This window comes from Lynx rufus, unplaced genomic scaffold (assembly GCF_022079265.1).
Source record: "Lynx rufus isolate CCGP_SWC_20201006 ecotype Redwood Valley unplaced genomic scaffold, mLynRuf1.p SCAF_13, whole genome shotgun sequence".
Lineage (NCBI taxonomy): Eukaryota > Metazoa > Chordata > Mammalia > Carnivora > Felidae > Lynx > Lynx rufus.
The window spans coordinates 11180887-11204202 of NW_025814827.1; the positions used below are offsets into that span (position 1 = coordinate 11180887).

A 23316-nucleotide genomic window follows, 5' to 3' on the forward strand; every position below is an offset into this window, starting at 1 on the left:
GTACTTAACAAATAGTAACTGATTTAGTCCTCATAACAATACTATGAGGTAAGTATATTATCAGCTCCACTGACAGAATAGGGACTGGAGGCAGAGAGAGGTTAAGTAACTTCTCCCAGGTCACACAGCTAGTACATGGCAGAGCTAGAATTGGAACCAGGGTAACCTGGCTCTAAAATCTGTGCTTTTAATTGCCATGATTTGTTGCCTCTCTCTATACAGTTTGCTATTTATATGACCTTGGCCAAAATCACTTAAATTCTTGGGAGCCTCAGTTTCCTCATCTGTGAAGTGGGAATGATGCTACTCAACTCTCAGGATCGGAGGAGAGAGGGTGAAAATAAGTGCCTTAGGAACTGCAAACCACTGCCCATATTTCGGGATGAGTATCCTCCCTCCTTTCCCCACACTCTGTTTTCACCTTCCAGACTTGCCCATCCAGAGGGGACCACCCTTGCCCCCCGCCCACGTCCATGCGGAATCAAACAGCTCCACATCCATTTGGCTTCGGTGGAAAAAGCCAGACTTCACCACGGTCAAGATTGTAAACTATACTGTGCGCTTCAGCCCCTGGGGGCTCAGGAATGCCTCCCTGGTCACCTATTATACCAGGTAGGGAAGCCAGCTAATGCTGTGAGGGGGGAGGAAGGCAGCAGCTGGTGATGGGGGGGGACCCCAGGGATTCAGGAACCTTTCATGGCTCGCATGTCGCACTGTGGCACACTGAGGGTCTGATGCCCTGATGGTGACAGGTGGAAAAGGGGAGTCCTGTTATCCCATCCCCTCACACAGAACCTCATACTCGACCCCAGAGAATGTGATGCAGGACAGACCCATTTCTTCGACCTCAGAGGCCTCCTGACATGATGGGGAGGAGAGAGCCCAGATGCTGTGCTGAGAGAGCCCAGATGCTGTGCTGAGTCAGATTGGAAGGCACAGCCATTGCCCTGAGGAGCTGTTGGTTTGGCAGAGGAAAAATTGCATAAAAATATAATAGAAAACACTACAAAGCAAATAAAATAGGCTAAAGTAGAAAAACACGATAGTTATGTACAGCTGCAACTAAAGGACAATTAAGTCAAGGAAAAGATGCATCAGAGATGGTTCCTTGGGTGCTCAATGACTTGGATTAATCCAGGCAGGTTTCCTGGAGCAGGACGCCTAGTTCAGAGATTGGACAGAATACCTTGGGAGCAGCGTACATCCAGACCTCTCTATAGGGCCCCTGGGTGGTGTCAGTGGCCCCCATGCCAGAGAGTAGATTCCCTGCCCAGGGTGGGGCCTGGAGCTGGGCTGGGCTGGACTGGGGGAGTGGATTTGGAGGGGCCTGCCCTGCTAGGAGGGGGTGCCTGAAGCACCAGTCACATTTCTTGCCTCAACAGTTCTGGAGAAGACATCCTCATTGGTGGGCTGAAGCCGTTCACCAAATATGAGTTTGCAGTACAGTCCCACGGAGTGGACATGGACGGGCCTTTCGGCTCTGTGGTGGAGCGCTCCACCCTGCCTGACCGTGAGTGGCCCCCTTGCCAGCAGTCCATCTTTTACAAGCAATCCTTCTTGCCCAACGGCCTTCTTTTTTTTTTTTTTAATTTTTTTTTTACATTTATTTATTTTTGATAGAGCACAAGTGGGGGAGGAGCAGAGAGAGAGAGAGAGAGAGGGAGACACAGAATCCGAAACAGGCTCCAGGCTCTGAGCTGTCAGCACAGAGCCCGACGTGGGGCCCGAACTCACAAGCTGTGAGATCACGACCTGAGCCAAAGTCGGATGCCCAACCGACTGAGCCACCCAGGCACCCCGGGCCTTCTTTTTTGATACGTCCCTCAGAGCCCCATTTCTGTCTATCATTGACCTTGCATTTGTGTAGGCCAGTCCTGTGCTTTAGGCATAAACATAATAAGATTTAGAGGAATGGCTTCTTTTATGGGACTGCCAAGACCTCACTGAGTTGGTGAAGAGGGGCCAGGTCAGGGAGGCGTCGTGGATTCTACATTTGGGTCCCCATCCTGCCCCTGGCACACAGGAAACCTTGGGCAGATCCCTTCCCCATTGGGCCTCTGTTTCCCCATCTGTAACAAGAAAGGATGGGGCCACTCACTGTCCAAGTCTGTGACTGTGTAACCTCTAGAAATGGCATTCCAAGACAAATGGGTTTTTGTTCTCATAGCAGAGGCTCTTCAGTTCTATCAGCCCTAAAACTGTTTACCTTCCCATAGACAGAAGACCTTTGTCCCAGGATCTGATATAGGAAGACTGGGGGGTGGGGGTGAGAGCTCTGCACTCATGGATTTGTTCTTTAAAAGCACTCCTTACAAATTGTTTCTCACCTACTTATGACTTCAGTTATTGTGGTCTTAAACTGCATAGGAAGTTGAGGGGGCCCCATTGTTTTCTCAGAGGAGACTTTATGACATTGGCTCCCCAGCACAACTGGCCGTGCTACAGACAGGGAATGTTTTCTCCTTTTGCAGATGGAGGGGTGGGAGACTAGAGCTGAGAGTCAAAGAGGGTTCTGACGGCCTGTAATGCTGTGGCTGTCTTACACCTTAGAGCCTTGGGTCCCCATCTCATCCTCTGCCAGGCCTTGAAGACCTGAAACCCCAAATATCTGACCCTTTCAAACTCATTAGTCACATGTGTCCCTACTTCTCACTCTTCCTCATTCACCCCCATCCCCCGGGATCAGCTTCTTCTCTAAAAACAGAACACAAAGACTTCCAAGGTTTTACTTCTCACACTGGGCTTCCCATGACCCTTAGGACCTGTGTCAGGGGCAGACATAGACAAAGGCTACATAGGGCATCAATGAATTTTACTTGAAGACTTGGAGAGTTTCTGGGAGGGGAGAAATAGTGAAACCTTTCCAGCTGTTTTCCAGAAACTCCCCAGTTAGAGATCAGATCTCATTTTGTTTTGTGGCTTGTGGTTTGTCCAGTGAAGGAGGAGAAAGGGAGGCCATGTCCTCATGCCCCATCTCCCAGCTGCCCCCAGAGCTGGGGCTCTCAGTGACTGTGCCTCTCCTCATCTCTTCCCCTGCACCCCAGGGCCCTCAACGCCCCCATCCGACCTGCGCCTGAGCCCCCTGACGCCATCCACCGTTCGGCTGCACTGGTGTCCCCCGACGGAGCCCAATGGCGAGATCGTGGAATATCTGATTCTATACAGCAACAACCACACCCAGCCCGAGCACCAGTGGACCCTGCTCACCACGGAGGGTGAGGGCTCCCACACCAGGGCATCTGAGCAAGAGCTTCCACACTCTCTCTCCCTTTCCCAACCTCTCCAGTGGCTGGGTTAGTGGTGAGAGTGTGGCTGAGGTTTGTCCCGGGGGTTTCTAGAAGGAAGAGGCAGAAGCTAGTGCCTGAGTGGGAGAGCATACCTTCCGAGTCCTGCTTCCCAGGCTATCTCTGCATCCCATCCCCACCCAGCCCCCCAACCCTGCTCTCCCTGCTTCTCCCTGCCCCCAGGAAACATCTTCAGTGCTGAGGTACACGGCCTTGAGAGTGACACGAGGTACTTCTTCAAGATGGGGGCACGCACAGAAGTGGGGCCTGGGCCCTTCTCTGGTCTGCAGGATGTGATCACTCTCCAGGAGAAGCTCTCAGGTATGAGGGCAGGGAGGGAAAAGTGGGTCCATCCTGGGACAGCCTAAGTTCTTCTGAGGCCCCTCAAGTTGACCTCTAATCCTAAAGTTATCTCTTCCAAGGCCCTGTTCCCAGGCACAACTACCATTTCATCGTTTTGGACAGGTGGCCTTGTAGTTTGGTGCAGAGAGGACAAATTTGAAGGGGAAATTGGGTGTAGTTCAGTGGTGATTCAGTCGAGAGGTCAGATTTGTGGGAGACTGGCTTTGTTCTTTGGGAAATTGCTTTGATTGGAGGATTGGTTTGGAGACATGACGAGCCTTATGGAGTGGGAGTGGGCAACAGAACTGGCTATATAATTTGCAGGGCCAAGTGTGAAACGAAAATGTGGGGCCTTTCTTCAAAAATTAGAATTTCAGGGGGCGCCTGGGTGGCGCAGTCGGTTAAGCGTCCGACTTCAGCCAGGTCACGATCTCGCAGTCTGGGAGTTCGAGCCCCGCGTCAGGCTCTGGGCTGATGGCTCGGAGCCTGGAGCCTGTTTCTGATTCTGTGTCTCCCTCTCTCTCTGCCCCTCCCCTGTTCATGCTCTGTCTCTCTCTGTCCCAAAAATAAATAAACGTTGAAAAAAAAATTTTTTTAAAAAAAATTAGAATTTCAGGGCACCTGGGCTCAGTTGGTTAAGCATCTGACTTCAGCTCAAGTCATGATCTCACCATTCGTGAGTTCGAGCCCTGCATCAGGCTCTGTGCTGACAGCTCAGAGCCTGGAGTCTGTTTCAGATTCTGTGTCTCCCTCTCTCCTTCCTCCACTTGCACTCTGTGCCTCTCTCTCTCAAATATTATTTTTAAAAAATTAGAATTTCAAGATGGTGACAGCAGAGCATTAAACCAAGCACGGAGCCCTTCCAAGTGTGAGCCCCGTGAGACCACCCTTGTAGCACACCCACGAAACCAGTCCCAGTTGTGTTTCACTGAAAGGCCAGGTTGACAAACAGGGACCACAACTTCAGATTTCCAATGGGGAGGATAGTCAGAGAGGCAGTGGTGGACCCCTTCTTGCATTCTGAGTGTCAGGGCACCTGGGTGGCTCATCCAGTTAAGTATCTGACTCTTGATTTTGGCTCAAGTCATGATCTCACAGTTCGTGAGATCAAGCCCTACATCGGGCTCTGTGCTGACAGTGTGGAACTTGTTTGGGATTCTCTCTCTCCCTCTCTCTCTCTGCCCCTCCCCTACACATGCTCACTCTCTCTCCCTCTCTCAAAATAAATAAACTTAAAAAAATACTTGAAAAAAAATATTTTGAGTGTCCAAAGGGTGAGACTCTATGAACCCTGAGCCTCTGGCCTTGACCTGTTCTGTCCCCTCTGTCTCCACCACCAGACTCCTTGGACGTGCACTCAGTCACAGGCATCATTGTGGGTGTCTGCCTGGGCCTCCTCTGCCTCCTGGCCTGCATGTGTGCCGGCCTGCGCCGCAGCCCCCACAGGTGGGTGAAGAAGCCAGTCTGACTACAGAGAGGAGAGATTTCCAGAAGGGCTCCAGAGATGAGAAAGCAGGGAGAATGAACACGATTTGCCAAGGAACCCTTAGCGCCTCCATTAAAATTAGGATTCTAGGATGGAGGGATTGGGGGTGATATCCTCATGAGAGTGGGGAGTGGGTTTTGGGGAGCCCCCAGCCTACCTCCTCAGCAAGGGCGGGCATAGGCAGAGCTGCCTTCTCTCACTCTCTCTGTAGGTACCAGCATCTTGGAAGGAGGGACCCCAAATCTTCAGATACCTGGAGTCAAGGGAGGGAAGGTCCCATTTGCAATGTTTCAGCTGTTTTGAACAGTTTCTTAATCATTACACAGACAGGGAAACCAAGATCCAGAGATGGGCAGGAACCTGCCCAAGGACATAGGCTGAACTAGATCCCAGTCCTGCCTCTACCCCTCACTTTTTGACCACTGTGCCTGATTCCCTATCTTCCCTTTCAGAGAAGCCCTCCCGGGCCTGTCCTCTACGGCCAATGCTGGGAACCCTGCACTGTACTCTAGAGCCCGCCTTGGGCCCCCCAGCCCCCCAGCTGCCCATGAACTGGAGTCCCTTGTGCACCCCCGTCCCCAGGACTGGTCTCCACCGCCCTCAGACATCGAGGACAGGGCTGAAGTGCACAGCCTTATGGGTGGCGGTGCTTCAGACTGCCGGGGTCACTCCAAGAGAAAGGTAAGCCTGGAGCCTGGGCAGGTCAGAGCCCCACACCACAGCTCATTTCCAAATAGGACACCTGGGGGCGCAAGAGTACAATGTGTGTACCCAGAGAGAAACTCCTCCACCCTCCTCCTCCCCTTCCCTGGACCAGCTGTAGAAGAAAAGGCACTCTCTCCTTCCTCCCTGAAAGGGTTGGCAGGGCAGGGAAGCAGATGGGCCTCCGTCCCTGGCAGAATAGGTCAGTCTGGTTCTCCTGGAAGGAGGGAAGGGCCTCCTGTGGACTGTTTGCCGGTGACTCAGAGTGGCCACAACGCCCAGATCCCCCCTTGTGCTGGGAGCTGGAGAAACCTCTAAGACCCATTCCTCCCAGTCCAGACCAGGACAAGAGGCTGGTCAGCTTGGCTATGGCCCGGTGAGACCAGGACCGGGATAAGGTAGGCCCACATAGGGCAGGTACCTTCCACACCAGCAGCGGTGGCTCATCCTGCCCTTCTCTGAGGAGCCTGCTCAAACCCATGAGTGCTTCTTCCCCCTTTCCCTGCCCCTGTGGTGAAGGAGAGCCTGCTTGGCTCGGACACTTCTAGGCTTTGCCAAAGCAGGTGGTATTAGGCTTTTCTGCAGGAAGAATTCTCCATCTTCAAATTCACCCCCAGACTCTCAGGCCCTCCCCACAGCCCTAGTGGAGAGGTAGCAAGAAGGCCAAGAGTCTCCATCCACTTCCCTCTCTTCTGCTCTCCTCTTCCACTCAAGCCTTCAGTGCTCCTGTGTCTTTCCCCCCTTGCAGATCTCCTGGGCTCAGCCAGGTGGGCCAAGCTGGGCAGGTTCCTGGGCTGGCTGTGAGCTGCCCCAAGCAGGCGCCATGCCTTCTCTGACTCGGGCCCTGCTGCCCCCTGCTGGAACTGGGCAGACACTGTTGCTGCAGGCTCTGGTGTATGACGCCATAAAGGTCAGTGTCCTGGGAAGGAGGGGCAGGAAAGGAGAGAAGGGGCTCTGTGCTTGTGAAGAGTAAGTAGTGAGCTTTCTGGTGACCTCTGAGGGTAATTTCCCTGGGGATGGAAGTCTAGCTAGGAGAGAACCCCTGGAGCCTCTGAAGGTGGGCGGGTGGAAGGCAGGCAGTTTCCGGGAATCTGTTTCACCTGAGTTGAAGACAGTCGCTCCTCTCCCCATACCTATGTGGGCCCGGCAGAATCACCATGGATCTGAGGGTGGGCCTGCTCTCAGTGCATTCTCCCCTTCCTCCTATGCACTGAGGCTCTGACTAAATCTGGTACTTCTGAACTCTGGGCAAGGGCAAATGGGTAGTAGTCCATTCTTCTCTGCCTTTGCGTCGGCCTGATCATCATCTCTTGTAGGACAATCATTGTACTTCCTTTACCAACTCCCAGGTGATACACACTCTGGGGCTTGGGGGAGTGGGTCAGTCCTCCTCCACGCCAAGTATGTTGGTCGTTCTTCTGATGATCATTGTCAGTGATGATTACCTCGTCTTTGTGTTCTCTGCTCTGACCAGGGCAATGGTAGGAAGAAGCCACCCCCAGCCTGCAGGAACCAGGTGGAGGCTGAAGTCATTGTCCACTCTGACTTTAGTGCATCCAAAGGGAACCCTGACCTCCACCTCCAGGACCTGGAACCTGAGGATCCCCTGTCTTCGGAGGCTCCTGACCTCACTTCGAGTGTCGTGGATCTAGGGCAAGGGGTAGACTGGCTGGACAGGGAGCTGGGAGGGTGTGAGCAGGCAACCACGGGGCCAGACAGACTTACCTGCCTGCCAGAGGCAGCCAACGCTTCTTATCCGTACCCAGACCTCCAACCTAGTGAGGCTCTGGAGGAGACCCCTGGGAACAGCTGCCAGCCAAAGGCCCCCTGCCCTCTAGGAACCAGCCCAAGCCTGCCCAGAGCCCCAGTCTCCTCTGCCTAGCTCCCCTACAGGGTGCAGTTTGGGGCAGGCTGGTGTGAGTCATGGCACGTGTAGCTGAGTATATACACATGTGTACCTGCAGCTCCTGAATATCATCAAGCTGTTTGGAGCTTCCTGGGGTGCTTTGGCCATGGGGAGAGGAAGAAATGGTGTTTTCACTCCCCCCACACTCTGTGACACATGTGAGGGACCTGTGAGGCACGGCCGTATGTGTTGTACTCATGTGCACGTGCTGGCTGGTGAGCTGAGGAACTCTGGTCTAGGCAGTGGTCACTATGGCCTAATTGATCCTCCAGGTCAGGACAGTGACCCAGAGTGGTCAGTCCCCAGCCCAGTGGGCCTTCCCCCACCCCTCCCCCCCGCCCACCTCCGTCACCTAGCTGTTTATTACACACTCTGAGAGTGTCTGCAATGCCCTGTCTGACAAAGACAGCCCCGGCCCATTTTCCGGTCTGGCTGGGCTGAGTGCAGTAGGCTCTGAATGCCTAACATTTCAGTTGCATCACTACCCGTCTCCCTTGCCCCTGTCGCCCAGCCCAGATTGAGAGGGTGACTCTGGCTGCCCTCAGAGCAACTCTGCATTTCATTTTGTAATTTGGGAAGTGCCTGGTTTTGGAGATCCACTCCCTCGGGCTCTCCTCTCCTCCCTTCCCCTTCACTACTCTTGTGCTCCTGTCAGCCCGCTCTCCCAGTTCTGCCCTGCTTCTTCTCCCTGATACTCTTTCCTCTCCTCTCCGCTGTCCATCTGTCTCCTGTCTGTCTGTCTCTGCTGTCTCTCACACCTCTCCCAGACTGCATCGTGTGGTTCACCTGCCTGGGTTCAATCTCTGCATCCTTCCCTAACAACATGACTACCTCATGTCTGCTTTGAGGCCATAGCGTGACTTCTGTGTCCGCCATTCACTTCACTCGCCATCTTCCTGACCCTCTTCTCTCTGTGCCGCCGTATGTCCCCTCCCCCCCCCCCCCCAGGCAGACTGCCGGCCCCGCTGCAGGTTTGGAGAAGAACTTCCAGTTTCCTTTGCATCTATCTCTCTCCCTGGGATTGAGACAGGAGGATTCTCCTTGGAGGTGATGGATCCAAGTTCACGCAAGGGGATTTCTGAGACCGAGAAAGGGGAATGTGACCTAGAGGCTCAGGATAAAATGATTCCCTCCCTTCTAGGCAGGGAGGCAGGGTTGCTAGATGGAGGGGGTTGGGGCCCTTCCTTCCCTGCTGCAGCCAAAGCTGGAGAAGGAGAGTGGGGATTAGGGGGCACCACAGCCCAGCGACTTCCCACTCTGTGCCCTAGGAACATGAGCTGCTGGACGGGGGTGAGAGGAATTTCACCCTCTAGGTGCTGGAAGCGAGGTCTTTGCACAGGACAAGGGTAATTGGCTCATTTCATTTTTTTCCTTTAAAGTCAATCCTAAAGTCATTTTCTGTGACCTGTCACACAGGGACAAGCTGGACTTCTATTTCCTGTGTAGAGAAGATGAGCCATTAATGTGATTTTGCACCCCAGCCTCTCATAGGAGCATAGAATGTGGGACTTTTCTCCCTAAATGCATCTTTTTAACTGATTGGCACATAAAGGGTTAACTCTGGCTTCTGGGCCAAATTGGGAATAACCAGTCTATCCTTTCTTTTTCTTTCTTCTTCTTCTTTTTTTTTTTTTTTTAAATGGTGAAATGTCTCTCAGCAGAGTTGCAGCTTCCTCAGACCCTTTCAGCATCTGTGTTTATTACACTCAGGCGTCACTCACGTTTGACACGCGCACCTCCATTTCCTCCCCCACCCCCTCCCCCTCCTCCAGCCAGCCTATGATAACACTAAAGATTATTCATGCTGGTTTGTCTCTCGTTTGGGACAGAATTGTCACTTGTACTATTTCTGTAGCATTCGGCGTTGCTGTAGCTAACACCACTGTATATGTTTCATCATTGCTCTGAAGGTCAAAAGCTTCGTTTTATTTCGCTGGTTTGATTTTTTTTTTTTTCCTAAAGGGGAAAAAAAAAACTGCCCTGAATTAAAGGGCTGTTTTAACAGTAGGCTCTTAGCATTATGCCACATAGTCATTTTTCATGTTCTTGTTTAACAGGCACTGAGGCTCTGGTTTAAATTAAATAGCTGCAAATAAGACAATTTATAACCCATTAGGTTGGGTGGAAAATTGTTTCTCAAAAGCAAATAAGTAATAAATCTGGTATCTGCCTATAACTCACACTTGATAAGAAAGTGGCCATTACTCACTAGCCTTATATATGATTTGGGCCCTGGGTAATTTGGAAGTGTTAGGTTTGTGTCTTAGTAGCAGTATTTTTATTAGAAAAGAGTCTATTGGCCTTTTACAGGGTATTAATCCCTTTGTCACCTACCATCGATGCCTTACATTTTTTGAGTTTCATTTAGAAACCTTCCTTTTCTTGATGCATGACACGTGTAATCAGTACCTGCTCATTATTTGTCTGTATTTAGTTTATGCTGTATTATTTAATTATTTTTCCGGCATATTTTCCCCTCCTTACAAATATGATAGTCTTTAGTGTTAAGCCAAGGCATTGATCATGTATCTGTCCCTATAATGAATTAATAAACTATTTTCCAAACACGTGGAATGACTAGAATTTCCTCAGCCTTTCTCCCCTAGAGAATGTATTTCCTGCCAGGAGGGGAAATGCTGGTTGTGGAAGGTAGAGAGCAGGTGGTTCTGGGAAAGAACTGAACTATCTTCCTCCCACAACAGGCACTTAACCTAGGAAAGATGCTTTCTTTGATGGCATTCTTTTAGGCTTTCTGGGGACCTCTTTCCATCTGGGCGCACATTTGTTTAACTTTCTTGGGTGCAAAAGAGGAGTGAAGGAGCAACTCCAGAGGTTTGGGCTTAACGACTATTCTTTTGTGCAACTGTGGTCTCCAGAGTTGCTCATGGCTGCATATTCACACATAGGGGCACTGTGCCCCCGCATGCACACTCACTGTCACGAACACCCTGGTGTCCATTAACTCAAACCTGGGCACACAGCCACATACAAAACTCTGCACCCACGCCCCACATGCATCTCAGGTTCGTGGTTGGCAGTCGCTCTGCTAAGATCTTTACAGAGCCTGTTTGGTGCCTGCTTTTCTATTTGAGGGAACCAAGAGCCAGGGGCTGCCCTGCCCTGGACCACCCCCAAAGTGGCTGGTGGGCCCGACCAGTGTTAATTGACAGATCACAGGGAGAGATATGCACATTTTGCATGCAGCAGAATAGCCATTATTTGCATATCACTCTCAGACCAAGCGTTGTGATAAAGAAGAATTAAACACTTGTCAAAATGAATTTAAAATGACAGCAACTCAGGACACTGATTTGACCTCTCCGAGTCTAGGACAAGCCAAGAAGGGGTTATTGAGAATTCAAGCCCGGCAGGAGGGAGTTCCAGGACTTTGGGCCCGGGGGGGGGCCCCCCCTTCTGTCCCTTTCCGATGGCCAGTAGAAGCCCATCATTCCTGCCTTTCCTCACAATGAAATAGATTTGGGGCTTTGGTGCGTCTCCTGATCCTAAATTTCTTTGGTGTGCCCCCTGACCCTGAATTTCCCCATTACCCCTCATTGCTCACTCATATGCCTCAAGCTGTGCCTCTCAGACTCATCTTCCAATTGCCACTGCAGAGTAAGGAGTCCCTGGGCTGCACAAACCCCGTCATTAGTAAATTTATCTGATCTCTGGAGGCCTGCACTTCTTTATTCATTTGCACCAAAGTTCATGTATGGTTAACACTCCTGATTGCAAGATTCCACAGCTGGTATTAAAAGAGAGACGTAGTTATTCTGCCATCCCAGCCCAATGCCAGAGGAACAAATAGCTGAGTGAGGCAAAGACTACCCTCTTTAAATCTCCTTCTCCTAGAACTTAGTAGATGGACCAGCTCATCATGCTGGACTCGACAGAAGATCATTTACTAATGAGTGGCCCAAAGAGAAGGTCGCTGAGGGCTAGCAGGGGTATGTGTCTCATAAGAGGTGATACATGCCTATATAGCTTCTGTAAAATTCTTACTGGTTGCCTCATATGTTCTCTGACATGAAACACCTAGAATCTTCTTTGTGACAGAAATGTTATTGAGAATTTTAACTTTCAGTTTGCCAGGTCATTTGTTAGGACCTGTGTTTTTAAAAAATCCCTAGGGGTGAGCAGGAGAGAGAGAGAGGATTATCTATATCTTTCAGATGAGCTCGGAGAGTGACTGCCTGGGTTGGCTGGGCTAGACAGCAAGCAGAACTGGGGTCGGAACCCAGGTTACTTCAGCGTTCTCATTGTCCTGTTGGGTCTGCTACCCCAGGGCTCTGGGAGAAGCTGCTTCCTAACCCCTTCTACCTCCGGTCTACCCAAGCGCCAGAACTCTGCAGTCTAGAGAGACCAGTCTTGCAGCTAAACGTCCTAGCCTTTGGGTGGCAGGACCAGAAACCATGGAAAACCGAACCTTTGACAAGTTTGTGCAGCTTTTAGGGAATTATCTCGAAAATACACACTTGGACACGGTGGAGGAGGGCGCAGCAGAAAGAGCGGGGTCAGAGCAAATCTCATGGCTTTGAGTGCTTCTCCGCAGCCCGGACCCACTTGACAGTCTGCTGGGTCTCCACTTCCCCAGTTCCCCAAGTCCGGGGCTGGCCCGCGGGCAGGGGGTACCGGGCAGCAGCCCGGGACGGCGCCTGCCGCTCGAGCCACAGTTCAAAGCGCAGGGGGCGCGTCCGCCGCTCAGCCGGGAATGTCCGGCCGCTTAAAGCGCTCGCCGGCTCTTTTGTTCCCCAGACCGGGCCTCCGGGGAGAGGGGCTGGGGGAGGGGACCGAGAGGGGAGGGAAGGGGGGCGGCGGGCACAGGGAGGAGGGCGGGGCGGGCGCGGGCGGTGCGAGTGCGGAGCGCGCACCCCGGGCAAGGCTGACAGATCACCGGGGTGGGTGCAAGATGGCGCAAGCGTCGCTCCCCCTGCGCCCCCGGCGCTCCTAGGCAGGCATGTGGCCCCAGCCCGCCGCCGCCCGGGCTCGGCCCCGGCCGGAGCCCCGGCCCCGGCCCCGGCGCCGGCCCCGCGGGACGCTGTGAGCCGCCAGAGGCCCCGGAGCCGCGCGTCGCCGAGCCGAGCGGACCGAGAGCCCCATGGCTGCTCCGCGCGCCGCGCCCCCGCGCAGCCCGCCCGCGCCGCGCCGGCTCCGGCTCCTACTGCCGCTGCTGCTGCCGCTGCTGCTGCCCGCGCCGAGCGACGGTGAGCGCCCCGGGCGGCCGCGGACCGAGCCCCGGGAAGGGCGAGTAGGGAGTAGGTGGGCGCTAGGGGCGGACCTGGGAAGAGCTGCGCGGACCTGCCGGCGGACTCAGGGCCGGAGGGTCTTGCCGGAGAAGGGGAGCCGAGCGGGACGGGGCGGAGCCGGGGGAGAGGGCACTGAAGCCGGTGGCAGGGCAGGCAGGGGGATGCTGAGGACCCGGCCCTGGAAGAGAGACTGCGGTGCAGTGCGCTGCGGCTCCAGGACTCCGGCAGGACGCGAGCCCGGACCGATATGCGAGGAGCGCGGCAAAGCAGGAGCTAGGCGAGCGGGCTGAGTTGGGGAGAGGGGGAAACGAGCCACGGGGCACCGCAGGGCTGAGTCCGTCGCAGTGAGCGAGCCGGGTGGACCAGAGTAGCCCGAGGCTGCTGAGACCGAACGCAGCAGATCGGGCGGGGGGGAGGGGGGGATGGAGGCGGGTCCGAGAGGGCACGTCCTGGATTTAGAGCTGGGACTGGCACCGGGAGTGCTCAGGGAAGACCAAGCAAGGGGACGAAGCAGAGTCCCGGAGGGCCTCGCCAGGGGAGGGGGAGACCCAAGACAGACCCCGCGAGCCGAGGAAGGGGAAGGGGAGCTGACTGAGAGGGAACGAGCGGCGGGGACACCCACGTGCCCGCCCTTCCCCGGAGGGTGCACAGGCGGAGCGCCCCTGTCCCGAGGCTCGGGGGTCTGCCCGCGTTACTGCTCAGAGCTCCGTCATCGCCACCCTTTCCCTCTGTAGCTGTGTGGGCCCATCTCACGGGAGAGGAGTGCAAGTCTAGTCCCTTCCCTTCCCACCCCACACACTCAGCGGACACTCGTCCGGGCGGTATTCTCTCTTCTCTCAGCTCCGGAGAAGAAAGATATCGCGTCCGCATCTACGAGAAGAAACTTTATCCCTCAACAGCTATACCCGGGTTGGGTTGGGGGCTGAGGCGGCTGAAACGCAGGACAGGGGGAGGCTGGGTAGGGGGTCGAAGGGGTGTAAACCCTCAAATGTCTTAAAATATTACATATCCCTGTGTTTGGGGGAATCGTCCGTAACCCCAGCCCCCCTCCTCCTTTCTCCCCACCCACTTTCCATCTCCCCCAACCAGGGAGGGCGCTGGTCTGTTGGGGAGGGGCCAGCTCCAGGATCGCTAGTTCCCGGGAAATGTGACGAGGGCTCTGTGGCTGCCCTTTCAGACCAGGTGGGTTCATTCCTCCTGGAGTGAAGTTGTAACTGGTCTGGTAAGTGGCTCGTTGGAGAAGTTGGAGACTTGGCGTCACGCCTGGGATTGGAGCGTTTGTCCTTCCTGTCGGGATTCTCCTGATTCCCGGATCACCTTCTTCCCCTTCTCTTCTTCCAGCTGTGTTTTCTTCTACAGGAGTGGTGAGGTCGCTGAGAGTAAAGGTTCTAGAAACCTCCCTGTTCCTGAATTTTGGGAAGTCTGAGTTGACGCTTGGTATCCCCTCAATTCTCCTTATGACAAAGGCAAAACAGCCAGAACAACCCACACTCAGAGCATCCTAGGGGAGAAGCAGCCAGGCTGGGCCATAACCTAGCCTGTACCTGGTACCGCACCCACACATCCTGCTCCCTGCCAGGCATCAGACCAGGCCTCAGATGGTTTTGCCAGCAAAAATAAGCAATGATTTATTACTGTCTCACTATACCTTTGCTTAGAACATCTACCTTTTCTCTCTCTCTTTTTTTTTTTTTATCCTAAATGTTTATTTATTTTAAGAGAGAGAGAGAGAAAGCCAGGCAGGGGCACAGAGAGAGGAAGAGATTGAATCCCAAGCAGACTCCGAACTGTTGGCACAGAACTCAACACGGGGCTTGAACTCACAAACTATGAGACCATGACCAGAGCCAAAACCAAGAGTTGGAAATTTAATCACCTGAGCCACCCAGGCTCCCAGAACTTCATAGTGACTTTGAATCTGTTCATCTTGTTCAACAACTCTATGATACAAGCCACATTGTGTTCCTGATTTATTTTTTCTTAAGTGTTTGTTTATTTATTTATTTATTTATTTATTTGGGGGGTGGGGAGGGACAGAGAGAATCCCAAGCAGGCTCCACACTGTCAGCGCAGAGCCCGATGTGGGGCTTGATCTCAGGAACCCACTGAGATCAGACCTGAGCTGAAATCAAGAGTTGGCCGCTTAACTGATTGAGCAACCCAGGGGCCCCTATCTTCCTGACTTAAACAGATGAGGAATGGGAAGCTAGGACAGGTTGAACACTCTACCTAAGGTCACACCCTGCAAGTCTGTGAGGCTTCAGCGTTTAGCCAAAGTGACTGCAAAAGAGGCAGCAGTTGTGTTGCAGTCAGTCTTACTTTTGGATCTCAGATTTGTAACTGTTAATTGTGACACCTTGGACAAGGACAAGTTGCTTAATATCTCTGGACATCAGTTCCTTATGTGTAAAAGAGGGAATGGTACGCATAATCTCTCTCTCTCTCTCTGAGACGGTCTGCTGACTGAGTAAAATACTGCATGAGACGGCACTTTGTAATGCATAAAGTAAGTTCTGTATATAATAGGGGTTTCTATTAGCGTTACAGAAAGGTGGGGTGGGTGTGCAGATCCAGGGAACTTGGAACACCTGTGTATGGAGTTCTCCCTGCCTGTTCATTCGACACTGACCTCTCCTTTTCCTCTCATCTCTCCGGCCCGATACAGGTCTTGGCCACTCTGCTGAACTGGCATTTGCTGTGGAACCAAGCGATGATGTTGCAGTCCCTGGGCAGCCTATAGTGCTGGGCTGCAGAGTGGAGGGGACTCCTCCAGTGCGAATCACCTGGAGGAAGAATGGGGTGGAGCTGCTGGAGAGTACCCACTCCACCTTGCTGGCCAATGGGTCCCTGATGATCCATCACTTCCGGCTGGATCGGGGAGGCAGCCCTTCAGACGAGGGTGACTATGAGTGTGTGGCTCAGAACCGCTTTGGGCTGGTGGTCAGCCGGAAGGCTCGAATCCAGGCTGCAAGTAAGTGGACACCCTTTACTGTTCTTTCCCAGACTGGGTATCCAGGGCCAGCCTAGGGGTTGGGGGCAGGGGAGCAGTACTGTCTTCTGCAGCCTTGTGGAGGACGGATTTCTTAGTGTGGGTCACTTAAAAGGTACATAGTAATCATTCGTGGTGGTAGAATTATATCACATATTCTTTTAATTGATTGGAATGTAATTTGACAAGAATGTAGCCAAACACTGTTGCTGGGAGAGGGAGAGAAAGAGGGTGAGCCTTAGCCAATTCTTGGGCCGGTGTGCCTTAGCTTCCCGTATACTGTGAGCACCCAGGCCATTGAGTAGGATTCTCGTGTTTAAAGAAACAATAGTTGGGGCGCCTGGGTGGCTCAGTCAATTCAAGCGTCTGTCCGACTTTGGCTCAGGTCATGATCTCACAGTTAGTAAGTTCGAGCCCCACGTGGGGCTCTGTGCTGACAGCTCGGAGCCTGGAGCCTGCTTCAGATTCTGTGTCTCCCTCTCTCTCTGCTTCTTCCCAGCTTGCACTCTGTCTCTCTCTCTCTCTAAAAAGTAAGTAAACACTAAAAAAAAAGATTAAAAAAAAAGAAAAAAGAAACAATAGTCATACTTTATGAGCGATTTAAGAGAATTTTTAAGGGTGATTTAGCTACATGCCATTTTTAATTATGTGCTGACTTTCAAATCTTTTGGGTAGGATAAGACTCACTATACAGTAGTGATATTCTGAAGCTTGTGCACAATTTGTTTTGCAAAAAAAAATATGGCAGAATAATTTCAGGGTCACCACAATGATGACGTCACTCCCATTCACCTTCATGCTAATGTACTTGGTTTTTTTTTTTTCAATTTCAGCTTTATTGAGGTATAACTGACAATAGAATTTTAAAAGATTCAAAGTGTACATTGTGGCGACTTGCTATTTGATGTGTTTTGGATGGAGGGAAAAGGCCAGGCAAGGTGTTTCTGTTCTAGAATTGTGCTCAGCTTGCACTGATGGACCACCAGTTGTGATGAAGTGATGGCTGTGCTCTGCTGCCCCGTCCTGCAAAAATTCTGTTGTTCTTTGTGCACACTCGTGGGTGTGTAACCCAGACTTACCTATGGATCTGGTCGGTGGCAGGCTGGGGGGGTGGGGGCGGGGCGGTCCTGGCTGAGAACTGCTGCTCTTGAGAGAGGGCAAAAGTTTTAGAAGTGGTGAGTGTTCTCTGCCCCATAACTTCATACATCTAGGGGAGGGGGTGTCCACTAAAGAGGCTGATTAAAGAGGCAACACCTTAAAGGTGCTGGTAATAATTCTAGTTAACACTTAGCAAGCACTTGCTGTGTGCTGGGCTCCCTGCCTAAGTGTTTTTACATAAATGATCTCATTCAGTCATCATCGTGGCCCAGGGAGATAGGCAGTTTTTGCCCCCCTTTTACAGGTGACAGCACTGAGACTTAGAGGGATTCCATGACACTGCAGTAGGCCGAGGAGCCGGACTGCAGTCTAGGCTGCCTGAACCCTCCCCCCTCCCCCTGACTCCTGTGGCATGTTGCCTCTTCCCTGGTTGATGGCTGCCGAGTTTCTCCCTGGCTCTGAGGGCATGTGCACAGTTGCTGGGAATGACTGGTGAGTGATGAATCGTTCTGAGGCAGGAGCCCTCTCATTGAGTTTAAGATGCCCCTTTGTTCTAAAGAAGGCTGATCCAGGCCCCCATATGGAGCTCTCTGGACCTTGAGACAGAATCACTTCTGGCTCAGTGACCCTGCAACCCCAGCCTTCGGCGGTGTAGGGAAGGCTGGTGCATCCCCTGAGCAGATGGCTGGGTGTGAGGAAGAGAAGCGTGGACGTGGACACAGGGGTGGGGCCCCCAGGAAGATTTGCCCATGAGAGAAAGGAGATTTCTCAAGGTGATGACCCCCACACTCTCCCTGGCTTGTGTCAACACTGGCCCCTGCATCGCTGGCCTAGAATTCTGGGAGATAAATCCCAGGTGTTTATATATAGCTAATTGTAAATGTGCTTTTCTATAAATGGTAATACCTTCAAGATGTTTGGTTTCCTTAAACTCCCACAGTATCAGGAACTGAGCTGTGGCTCTAGCTGGGGGAAGGGCCGGTGGGTGAGGTCAGCCTAGTTAATCCTTTGGGGTCCTGGGGACAGCTGGGGGGTTGCCTCCAGGCTCTGGCAGTCTGATGCGGCCTCCCTCTCCACCCCCCCTCCCCGCAAGGCTTGTGACCCCGTGGGGGAATGCTTGGATACCAAGCAACCGGGTGGCTGGATCTCCTTTTCTCACTTCACAAGCTGATGTCCCTAGAAACCTCTAAAGCTGATTAGCTGCCTGAGTTTTCTCCTTTGGTAATAACTCCCTGCCCATGTGCCTGCAGGCACTGCAGATGTTGTGTGACATGGGAGGGTGCCTTGCTGAAAGGTGTGAGGAGCCCTCTGGAGCCCCCTGCTTCTCCTGCCTGCTCCCTGGGGGCTGATGGGGAGGGGCCATGCTAAGCACGGCTCACAGACACAGTCCGCCCAGCCCCAGCGGATTAGCCTGGCAGGGCAGATAGGGGTCCAGGTCTGTGGGGGCAGCCCTGGAGGGCATCTGACCTTTGGGCCAAAGGCGACAGCTAGGAACGCCCCCTCTTCCATCCCAGTGGTCTCAGATGCTGTCATTCAAAGATGGCCTGACCAGGGTGGACTACATGGCAGGCTGATCCCTTGAGTGCTTCAGGTCCAAATACCTCCTTTTTAGGATGGAGTGGCTCAGGGTCCTGAGAGTATTCATGAGTCCAGCATGTCTGGGTTCTCTGCCTTGCAGTTCCATGTGCTTACAGTCTGGAGGCTGCAAATTAAGACATTTGTTAATAAGACAGACCCTGGACAAGTTAACCTCTCTGGGGCTCAGTTTACTCACCTGTGAAATGTGCATTTAATCCTACTCTGTGGAATGATTGTAAGGACTAAACACACCCCACTATTTGCCTGGCACATAGGAGGCACTCAGTAATGGGAGCCAATGCTGTATTCTTCATTTAAAGGCGATTTACGGACATGGCCAACAAAAGCAAACTGCCTGACTCTGCTCCCAGCCCCCAGCTTTCTCCCTCACTGGGATTCAGTTAGGAAGTACTCCAGGGAAATCTACCAGGGAGTGGAATTATTGGAGCCAGAGTGCAACTTGTTCTGTTTTAACTCCTTCCTGGGAAGGCCTGGGGATTCTCCCAAACCTCAGAGTGTGGGCCTCAGAGTGCGGGCTGAAGCTGGGTTGGCCTGTGAGACCCTCTGCCATCCCTCTGGAGGGCTCTGGGGAAGGCATGTGCATCACCTGACCCAGTGGGAATATGTGCATTGGCTCACACCTGTTGAGGTCTGTGCCCCTGGATGACCCCAAAGAGGGATGGGCTATGGGGAGTCCAGGCGGCTCAGTCCCGTGGAGTATGCTCTTGATCTTGGGGGTGTGAGTTCGAGCCGCACGTTGGGTATAGAGATATTTTAAAAATAAAGTATTTTTAAAAAAGAGAGAGAGAGATAAATGGGCTAGATACAAGGAGGGGAGATGATTGGAGCACCCACCCCCCACTGATATTCTCAGTCCCTGCCTTCACTTCCTGGTCTCAGGCCCCTTGGAGAATTGGAGCAAAGATCTATATGATCTAGACCAGGACTTCTCAAATCTTACTCTGCCCATGAAGTACCCAAGGAACTTGGTAAAATTCATATTTTGAGTCAGTAGGTCTAAGCCAAGGCCTGGGGTTCTGCATTTCTAGCAAGAGCCCAGATGAAGCCGACTGACGCCGCCAGTCCAAGGTGCTAGAGCAGAGCCCACCCCCAGGTCATGATCACTGCGGGGGAGGGGGCGGGTATGTGGGTGGCACAACAGTTGGGAGAACACGGGTGCAGGGCCAGACTTTGAACCCCAGCTCTGCCACTCACTGATGAATTACTGACCCTCTTGAGCCTTTGTGCCCTCATCTGACAAAATGGTCACAATCTCATCAGCCTATCAGGGCTACTGGAGGATCAAATGAGGTGATGGATATAAACCTCTGGCTCAGGGCCTGACAGCTAGAAAGTGATCATCAAGTAGTACTGTTAGTGCTAGGTAAGTGACCGCTAATTTAGGGTGTGGCCCAGCCTATCTCCATGGTGGCCAGGTTCTCAAAGAGCCAGGATGGCCTCCCTCCCAGCCTGGGGCTGTTCCGCCTGGGTGGGCCCAGCGGTGGTTGTGAGGGTGGGCCGTGGAAGCAAATATACCCCAACTGGACGGACTTGGGCAAGTCACTTAACCTCTGGGAGTCTTTATTTTATAGATATAATATATACTTTTTATCTTTTTAAATTCCAACACAAGTTGTTTACACCCCACTTTTTTATTTTTTTTAATGGTTTTATTCATTTTTGAGAGAGTGCAAGAAGGGGAGGGGCAGAGAGAGAGGGAGACACAGAATCTGAAGCAGGCTCCAGGCTCTGAGCTGTCAGCACAGAGCCCGACGCGGGGCTTGAACCCATGAACCATGAGATCATGACCTGAGCCAAAGTCGGATGCTTAACTGACTGAGCCACCCAGCCTTCTCTCCACTTTTTTTTTTTTAAGTTTATATATTTATTTTTTAGAAATCTCTACACCCAACATGAGGCTCGAACTCATGACCCAGAGATCAAGAGTATCATGCTCTACCAATTAAGCCGGCCAGGTGCCCCCTTAACCTCTCAGAGTCTTTATTTTTTTTAATATTTATTTATTTAAGGTGGATGGAAGCAGCAGGGGCAGAGAGAAGGAGAGAGAGAATCCAAAGCGGGCTTCGTGCTGTCAGCACAGAGCCTGACATGGGGCTCAATCCCACGAACTGTGAGATCATGACCTGAGCCGAAATCTAGAGTCAGATGCTTAACCTACTGAGCCACCCAGGCACCCCCCTCTCACGGTCTTTAAAATAGGGGAAATAGTGCTTACCAAGGAGGAATGTTGTGAGGATTACCCATGTTAGTATGGGTAAAGAACTTAGCACAGGGCAGGGCACCTAGAAAATGTTCCTTAAATGTTAACATTATGATTCTGAGAAATGAGAAGTTCTGGGGTGCCTGGGTGGCTCAGTCAGTTAAGTGTCCGACTTCCACTCGGGTCATGATCTTGAGGTTCATGAGCTTGATCCTGGCACCGGACCGTCTGCTGTCGACATAGAGCCCACTGTGGATTGTCTGTTCCCCCCCCGGCCAAACACACACACACACACACACACACACACACACAAACTACTGTACTGTACATTTAAAAATGGCTTAAGTTACTAAAAATAAAAATATTGAATGAGAAGAAGAAATGCGAAGTTCTAAGCTCCTCTAGTTGTGGTGATTCCAGGAAGGCCCCTGGTTTAGCCCAGACTCCTAGAAAGAGGCTGTGGGGGGCGGCAAGAGAGAGAAAGTCCAAGTCTAGGTTCCTGCTGCCTCCATCTCAGGGAGGCACTTACTTACTTCTCAGGCCCACAGGTACCTACTTCTAAAGTCGGATTCATTCTCAACCAGGCTGAGGGAAAGTGGTTTAACCAGCCACTCTGGAACCCTCTTTCAGCAGCAAGATCCACGGTTGTGTGCATCTGGGGAAGGGTCAGAGTCTAGATCTGTGGAGCCAGGTTGTGGGGGCAGGGGGTGGGAGAACTATGGGCTGGAGCTACTGGGGAGTACAGCTTATGAGGAGAGGTGGGGCTCAGTGTATTTAGGGGAGGGGACCCTGGAGTGTTTCTGGGGAGGGCAGTGGCTGTGGAGGGAAGTGGTTTCTGGCACAGTGGCTGGTAACCTCAGAGGCCTGTGTCACCTGGAGGTTGTATGCTCGGACCTGAGGTATGGAACCCAAGCTTTTTCTCCTCCTTGGAGGGCAGCTCAGCTGAGGTAGCCCTGAGGAAGCCTCCCCACTGCCTCTCAAACACACACATCTGCCCACCTGGTAGAGCAGGACCAGGTGTTGCTGAAACGTCACTGGTGTGATGAGGAGATGAATGACAATGACTAGGCCTGCTCTGGTACAATGCCAGGCAGCTCCCCCATAACCATGCCAGAGGTCGTTGCAAATGGCCAAAAGTCAGGCCCTTTTACACGCCCGTCAGTCCTCCACACTGACTCCTCTGACACTCCTAAGAAGCCGTGAGGTGTGATGGGAAGGCCCTTGCCCGGACACCAGGAGTCCTACGTGGCTCTGGGCAACCACTCACCCTCTCTGGGGTTTGTTTTTCTCATTGTAGAGTTGAGTGGTTGGACTCAGGTTCATCTCAGCTCTAAGGTGTTAAGGCTTCCTCGCCATGCAGCCGGTCCTTGGGACACGCTTGCCTCTGCTGGGCCTTTTCCCGGTCCATTCTTGCCCCTGTTTGTCCCTTACCCAACCCCTCCCCAAAGACCACTTAGCTTACAGTAATTTCTTCTTCCCCCTCCTAAGGCGGCGGTGGGGCGGGGCGGGGTGGGGGGGGGGGAGCGGTGGCGGCACAGTATTTGCGGTCTGTGGCATTCAGGCCCAACCTCCCTTTCAGTGATGGCTGCTTACATTGTTAAGTAACTGTTTTGGGGCTGGGTATTCCATCTGTCTCCTCGACTAGATTTTAAGCTCCTAAAGGGCTTCTCTTTTGTATTTCTCACGTCCCCTGCCTGTGGAGCTTGGTAAAAACTAAATGGACATGTGGCTCTCCGGGTGGAAAGCTCTGTCTCTCTTGTTTCTCTTGCCGCTTCTCTTTTGCTTTCTCCCTCTCTCTCTGTCTCTTCTGGCTTTGTAATTGATAGCATAGCTCAAAGGAACAGAAGCTTGTGAACAGGGCGGATCGGCAGGGGAATATAACACACTCAGGGCACGATCATGGGGTGGTTGCTGCTGCATGTTTATCTCCAGAGGAGCTGAGACTCTTCCTCGCCAGATGGGGCATGAAGCAGAGACCATACTGCTCGGTACCCTTTATGCCTGGGTCTCGGGGTCTCCTGCCTTGGACTTTATTCCCTGGCAGGATGAGGCCCCTGTCCCTAGCCACACTGGCCCCAGCTGAGGGGGGAGGGCCCCGCTCACCCCCACCCGCAGGACTTGAATGTGGAAGTCGAATGCTTCTGGTTCCCACACCTTGGCTCCACTGTCGCAGGCAGCCAGCTGGCCCCTTGAACACAATGTGCAAATCTCCTCTGTTCCTGTTCCCGGCATTGTCCGTGGCCGGGCGCCTTGGCTGGGAATGCAGGCCGGTGAATAGGAGAGGCATTTGCAGCCTGCAAATGAAACAGGCCCCCAGCCCCCCTTAACCCCCTGTCCCCTCCCCACCCCCAGGGAGAAAGGACTTTTTCACTCCTGGCTTTCTTGTATTGCCTTTCCCTCTCCTCTCTAGAGTCCCTGCGGGTGTGTGTGTGTGTGTGTGTGTGTGTGTGTCCATGTAAGAGAG

At 52.7% G+C, this 23316-nt stretch overlaps 2 protein-coding genes across 2 annotated transcripts in view; both read left to right on the forward strand.

Moving 5' to 3' along the window:
- Positions 1-7696, forward strand: part of IGDCC4 (immunoglobulin superfamily DCC subclass member 4) — a 37806-nt gene extending 30110 nt beyond the window's left edge. The window contains exons 13-20 of the mRNA XM_047074440.1: positions 429-612; positions 1383-1510; positions 3045-3215; positions 3468-3605; positions 4967-5072; positions 5565-5793; positions 6563-6724; positions 7289-7696. Coding sequence (XP_046930396.1) covers positions 429-612; positions 1383-1510; positions 3045-3215; positions 3468-3605; positions 4967-5072; positions 5565-5793; positions 6563-6724; positions 7289-7696 — 1526 coding nt within the window. The remainder of the gene's footprint in view (positions 1-428; positions 613-1382; positions 1511-3044; positions 3216-3467; positions 3606-4966; positions 5073-5564; positions 5794-6562; positions 6725-7288) is intronic.
- A 5122-nt stretch (positions 7697-12818) lies between these two features.
- Positions 12819-23316, forward strand: part of IGDCC3 (immunoglobulin superfamily DCC subclass member 3) — a 40242-nt gene continuing 29744 nt past the window's right edge. Inside the window, exons 1-2 of the mRNA XM_047074936.1 lie at positions 12819-12924; positions 15632-15937. Of these exons, the coding sequence (XP_046930892.1) occupies positions 12819-12924; positions 15632-15937 (412 nt within the window). The remainder of the gene's footprint in view (positions 12925-15631; positions 15938-23316) is intronic.